This window comes from Dipteris shenzhenensis, chromosome 9 (assembly GCF_047967505.1).
Source record: "Dipteris shenzhenensis isolate YYH24624 ecotype China chromosome 9, Dip_SZ_1.0, whole genome shotgun sequence".
Taxonomy (NCBI): domain Eukaryota; kingdom Viridiplantae; phylum Streptophyta; class Polypodiopsida; order Gleicheniales; family Dipteridaceae; genus Dipteris; species Dipteris shenzhenensis.
In genome coordinates, this window is record NC_141604.1 from 966,793 (window position 1) to 973,584 (window position 6,792).

The 6,792-nt window shown below is 46.7% G+C and overlaps 1 protein-coding gene across 1 annotated transcript in view; it reads right to left on the reverse strand.

Moving 5' to 3' along the window:
• Nucleotides 1–5,954, reverse strand: part of LOC147898048 (pyruvate kinase isozyme A, chloroplastic-like) — a 115,989-nt gene extending 110,035 nt beyond the window's left edge. The window contains exon 1 of the mRNA XM_087378988.1: nucleotides 5,034–5,954. Within this exon, the coding sequence (XP_087235114.1) occupies nucleotides 5,034–5,768 (735 nt within the window). The 5' untranslated portion in view covers nucleotides 5,769–5,954. The remainder of the gene's footprint in view (nucleotides 1–5,033) is intronic.
• Between the last annotated feature and the right edge of the window lie 838 nt (nucleotides 5,955–6,792).

Genomic DNA, 6,792 nt, shown 5'->3' on the forward strand with positions numbered 1-6,792 from the left:
GCAGGTTTACGAGTGCTGAGGTATCTGAAGGGTACTTGCACTTTTGGGATCAGCTACACCAAAGGCATTGAACTAGGCGGGTTCTGTGACAGTGATTGGGCAGGTGATGTTGACACCAGAAGATCGACGACTAGATATTGTTTCTTACTTGCATCTGGAGCCATCTCTTGGCTAAGTAAGAAGCAACCCACAGTGTCCCTTTCATCTACAGAGGCAGAGTACAGAGCCGCGTGTACAGCAGCTTGTCAGACATTGTGGCTGAGATGGATTCTGGAGGACATGGACATGTGTCAGGAGAATGCGACAGTGCTGATGTGCGACAATCAGAGTTGCATAGCTATTGCCAAGAATCCAGTGTACCATGCGCGGACCAAACACATCGAAGTTCATTACCATTTTGTTCGAGAGCTCATCATCGACGACGTGATCGAGCTTACCTACTGCCCGACCGCCGACAATTTGTCCGACCTTTTCAGTAAGGCACTCCCTCGAGAACAGATGGAGCACCTCATCAAACGCATGGGGATTGGCCCACAGTTGTGACATTGAGGGGGGGTGTTAGAGATTCACTGTTCCCACCTGTGAGCCCCCGTTTTGTGGGGACAAGGGGCAGTGAGAGTAAGGAGGGATGGGAAAGAGAGACTCAGCAAACAGCAGAGATTTTGGGGGGGGCTCCTTGCCTTCCTAGAAGCAAGGACTGGCTGCACAGGGCACCCTTTTATAGGGGCCTGTGGCAGGGCCAGTCGGCCCAACCAGGGCCACCGACCAGGGCCGACCCTGGTCGGTTTTCCAGACTGATCTGGTCGGTCACCAGTCAGGGGACCGACCCTGCTGGTCGGCCATACCAGCAGGCCTGGGCAGTGCCTATAAAAGGCCCACACTTCCCTTCATTTTGCCATCCAGTGCAGGACAGAAAGCCTCAGTTTCAGGCTGTGCTGTGCACTCAGATTTGGCATCTTCTGACCGAGAGAGTTCCTTCAGTTTGTCTCAGCACTTGGCTGAGTTTTGTATAGCTCTCCTGGAGCCAGTTTTCTGCCCACCATCCGGTGGATGAATATATTCTCTCTCTGTCTAAGTTTTCTCTGAGTGAGTATTGTATCTGTGATCAATTATCTGAGTTGAGTGTTGCTAGAGCGGGAGAGATCTTGGCTGGAGGTTGGAGTGATTCTTTCCTTCTGTTTTTCTAACATGGTATCAGAGCTTCTCCCAGGAAGAATCATTGGAATGCAGGTTTACGAGTGCTGAGGTATCTGAAGGGTACTTGCACTTTTGGGATCAGCTACACCAAAGGCATTGAACTAGGCGGGTTCTGTGACAGTGATTGGGCAGGTGATGTTGACACCAGAAGATCGACGACTAGATATTGTTTCTTACTTGCATCTGGAGCCATCTCTTGGCTAAGTAAGAAGCAACCCACAGTGTCCCTTTCATCTACAGAGGCAGAGTACAGAGCCGCGTGTACAGCAGCTTGTGAGACATTGTGGCTGAGATGGATTCTGGAGGACATGGACGTGTGTCAGGAGAATGCGACATTGCTGATGTGCGACAATCAGAGTTGCATAGCTATTGCCAAGAATCCAGTGTACCATGCGCGGACCAAACACATCGAAGTTCATTACCATTTTGTTCGAGAGCTCATCATCGACGACGTGATCGAGCTTACCTACTGCCCGACCGCCGACAATTTGTCCGACCTTTTCACGAAGGCACTCCCTCGAGAACAGATGGAGCACCTCATCAAACGCATGGGGATTGGCCCATAGTTGTGACATTGAGGGGGGGTGTTAGAGATTCACTGTTCCCACCTGTGAGCCCCCGTTTTGTGGGGACAAGGGGCAGTGAGAGTAAGGAGGGATGGGAAAGAGAGACTCAGCAAACAGCAGAGATTTTGGGGGGGGCTCCTTGCCTTCCTAGAAGCAAGGACTGGCTGCACAGGGCACCCTTTTATAGGGGCCTGTGGCAGGGCCAGTCGGCCCAACCAGGGCCACCGACCAGGGCCGACCCTGGTCGGTTTTCCAGACTGATCTGGTCGGTCACCAGTCAGGGGACCGACCCTGCTGGTCGGCCATACCAGCAGGCCTGGGCAGTGCCTATAAAAGGCCCACACTTCCCTTCATTTTGCCATCCAGTGCAGGACAGAAAGCCTCAGTTTCAGGCTGTGCTGTGCACTCAGATTTGGCATCTTCTGACAGAGAGAGTTCCTTCAGTTTGTCTCAGCACTTGGCTGAGTTTTGTATAGCTCTCCTGGAGCCAGTTTTCTGCCCACCATCCGGTGGATGAATATATTCTCTCTCTGTCTAAGTTTTCTCTGAGTGAGTATTGTATCTGTGATCAATTATCTGAGTTGAGTGTTGCTAGAGCGGGAGAGATCTTGGCTGGAGGTTGGAGTGATTCTTTCCTCCTGTTTTTCTAACACTCAATACCAACGTGTAACAACATGAATACAGTGTACACGAAGTGTGAGCTAGAGAAGGAAAACAAGTTCTGTGCCAAATAAAATATCCATCCTAGTCTTCAAAACAAAATTCTCACAAGCTGGACACGACAGTCTGCATAACCACAAAGTTCACAACCCATGGGCAAGACTTAACCAAATCTGCCTTCCAAGAGACAACAAAAGCTTCTTTATCTCACCGAGTGCATACTTAGCTAAGAACAAGACATTGCAGACTCCAGAAAGTTTACAGAACCGGGTTCCTGTATGAGCAACCCACATGGCACGTAAGGTGCCCAACATTTCCTTGCCAGCTAACACCACTTACTGTCAGCAGGATTCCAAGTTGCAAGTATACCTTCGTGGCCTACTAAAGGCTTGTGCTAGGCTGAAAGGGGCCAAAAAGTATCCAAGAATGCCTAAAAACGTCTCAGAAAGGGCTTCTTTTTTGGGCAGTGCCTTGGTCAATATGTATGCCAAAGGTGGCTGGCTTGTGACAGCATGGGAAGCTAACCACAAATCTGAACATAAATGCAATGAAAAGATTGATGTGACCAAGATGAAAGATAAACCTAACACAAGGTTGAACACTATGGAATAAACAACAGAGTACAAGTACTCATTATCACTGCCCTTAGAGGGATAAGTTGATTGGGAGGGATGAGAGAGAGAGGGGGGACGAGTTGATTTGGGAAGGGGGAGGAAAGAGGGAGGGGGAGAGAGAGAGAGAAAGAGAGAGACAGAGAAAGAGAGAGAGAGAGAGAGAACTCGTGAGAATAGGAAGTGGCCAAACTGGCCTAAAATAAGTGGAGAGAGACTTTTGAAAAAAAGGCTCACAACCACAAAGTTGAACATGAATGCAATGAAAAAGTTGATGTGGATGAGAGAAACGGATCAACTTAATGCAAGGCAAGGGCCAGTTCTCAAGTTTTATGATTTTGACACAGAGGAAGCATGCCAGGTCGCCCAAGCCTGTCGGTTAGTTTATTCCTTTCTTTTTATCCCGTTGGACTTTGGGTCTCCATCTGCATCCACTATCCATCCTCAAGCCTTTTCTTTCCTCTTCAAGCTGCCCCTGCCCCTTACGCTTCCTCTTCCTCCTGCCAATGCAATGCCCACATTTTCCTTCCCTGCCTCCCTTTGGCTCTCCCCTGCTCCCCGCACCCATCAGCAAGTACTTTCACTACATGCTGACGCGGGTTTCTCTCAAATGACATGTATGAACCTGAACAAAATAATCTCAGCAACTACTAAACAATGAGCTTTTGAGTAAACACCCAGGCATTTGAGGCTCATTTTGTTTACTTGGTTACCACCTTGAATGAATTGCACATAAAAGCAACCACTGCAAAGTTTAGCATTGAAGAACTTCATCTTGTGAGTACTCACACTTTTACACCTTTATGCATTTGATTCACCTCGATATTGATTACAAGAGTGTGAATACTCTTGCACTACTATCTGTTTGATTCAAGTAAATATTGATTGCAAGAGTGGACAATGAAAGACGCTTCACTACAAACATTTAGGAGAAAGAAACGAAAAACAATCGCTTCAGCCAGGTCGTGGCCTTTTTCATAGCCACTACTCTTCATGATGGGGAACTGTGGGTGCGAGCTTTATTATAAAGCTCGATTACTTATCATTTTCTGGCAAGACTGACCTCTATGTTGACTGAGCATCAAACTTGAAAGACGTAGAGAACAGTCAATAGAAGCCCTCTACTGTCTCATGAACACAATCATCAGTGTGTACATAGCAACCAATACCTGGAGTGTATGTCTTGCTTGCAGCAGACATTTTACAGAGCATACTATGTGCTCTATGCACCGAATCATGATCGAGCCTGCTGCCTGTACAACACGAGTTTCCTCTAATCTGATACTGTCGTTGGTCCCATAAGTCAGTTTGGTTCTACAGTAGATGTTAAAATCATAATCTCTCTCTCTCTCTCTCTCTCTCTCTCTCTCTCTCGTCCCCTACCCACTGCTATCCTATCCCCCTTCCCCAGGGCCCACACGTTCCCCTTGCTCCTCACTTAATTCACGGCCCCCTCCCCCCTTCAAATTTTCTAGAAAATAGCATGGCTGCAAGAAGCTCTCTCCAATAAAGCACCCGATCTCAAAGTCTTATATCGAAGATAAACAGAATGAACCCCTCCGTCTACCTTACCTACTCTTAAATCTCCACATCATTAACAGTTGATGTAGCAGAGATATCCTACAAGGGGAAGGATACGTATTTACATGGCCCGAAAGGGACTTGGAAGCAAACAAGAAGCATCACAGGACGATGATGCACGTTTTGCCGACTACTTACAAAGTTTGCATTGTACTACAGCTGGGAAGTTCATCAAAGAAGAGGTTTTTAACAGGAGGTGGGCAGGTGAACTGGTCTAAAGGAAAGCTGCAAGCATGCGCATTAAATATCCCTTTGATATCCTGGTCATGCAAGCGGAGACGGACATAAAATTTCGGGCGGAAGGAGAGACTAAATGTCTCAAGAGATTCGGTTTTTCGCAATTGCACCCCACAGGCTTCACATTGTAGCACCCCTTAATTGATACAGCCCGCCACCAGCTTATTATTCGAGAGATTACCTCAGCTTTGGCCGACGGAGCTCCTCCCAGATCCCCCATATGAATTTCGCTGCCTTCGGTGTCCATCATGATTGCAACAGCGTAACCCTTTTCCATGTTCAATTTGCGGACGTTTCTTATCACAGTGCGGTGCCATTCTCTTGTCCCATGGCACATGTTAAGTCTAGCAACGTTCATTCCCCCGCTAGCCAGGGCTTCCAGCTGATCGAACTGGCAAGAAGCTGGTCCAATTGTGCACACCAGCTTTGTTCTTCTCGTACTCCTAAAACCATTCTCCTTCAATTCTGCCTCAGAAACAGCATCCACTTCGATTCCTGAGGAAGACGCACTTCCGTTTCCCGAGTCCTTCGTCTCCTGTACCGCGACTCCCAGCTTTGTAGATGATCCGTTCGCGGAAAACGGCTTCCCGTTACCTGCTTTCGAAGACTGCGGGAAAGCAACCTCTGTCGTTGCGTCATCCGTCTGCAAAATGTCACCTGTGCTTTTCTCGAACTCGAGCACCGCAGTTATATTGCGGGGACATCTGCTTTGCCCTCTTTTCAATAAAAATCCAGGTTCATGAGATAGGTTTCTTTTACTTGAGACGATAAATTGACGATCTCTGAGGCTCGGATAGACAAAGTGGCTGCAGGGAGCCAGAGAATTCTTCTTGGCGCTGGGCAACAAATCGGGCTGGACAAGAGGCGAAGTGGAGTGGGCGTAGGAATGCACGAGGGCGTGCACTGCCTGCGTCATCGTGGAGGTGAGCCAAAGCAAGGGAGGATGGAATTCCGGAGATGGGAGAGTCAGAGAGCACCCAAAATTCGCAATTCCAGGAAATAGAGAAGGAATGCCGGAAGCGGAACGAGAGGGCAGGATACTAAAGGAATGAGAGGGGGGGTAGGCAGAGCCCAAAGCAGCAGCTACGATGGGAGGAAGCGCGAGCAGAGCCTGGCATGCAAAAGAGCAATTATTATTATTATTATTATTATTAATTATATTGTGTATACGGATTCTTTGCTTTGTCGGCTTGCTTGCGCCGCAAGGTCTCTCTCTCTCTCTCTCTCTCTTTTTCCATAGGACCTCCCTCGAGTTCGTTGTGTGTCCGTGTCTCCACATAAATATCCCTTGCCCTTCCTCAGCATATGCCTCCTTCCCATAGCATCGCCTTTCCATATTCCAATCTGTTCGAGGCTTTCTCCCTTCAAGAATTAGGAACATACATCATGAGATGCTTATAAATTAACCTCTTACGTGATGCATTTGTGGCAATGTGTGTTGCTCCAATTTCATCATTTCAATTCATAATTTTGAAGTGCCAATAAGTACAATCATGTTAAAATTATAGACTCTTAACGTATCAATGAGTTTTTACATTGCAATTTTGTTGTGGAAGTGTTACATTGATCATTGCTCACATATTTGAATAATTTTATCTATCGTTTCTAGTGTGAAATATTAACATTTATTTGAACTCTTAAGCTGAACAAACAGACTTCCATGAAAAAACAAGTTCAACTTGATGGTCATTCATAGTATGGTAAATGCTAAGTTTATGAATAACTCAATGATTTCTAATGTGTCTTGTAATGATGTCATGACAAATGTGATGTATTCAAACTCTTTATGTTTGAACAAGAATCTTGATGTTAAAGGGAAAGCAAGGTAAAAGAAAGTCCGAAACTCAAGAGCCTAAAGTATAATAGGATGGTACACAATGTTGCCGTGCTATGTGGAATGATTATAAGTCCTATTTCTCTCTCTCATTTCAATTAATTAA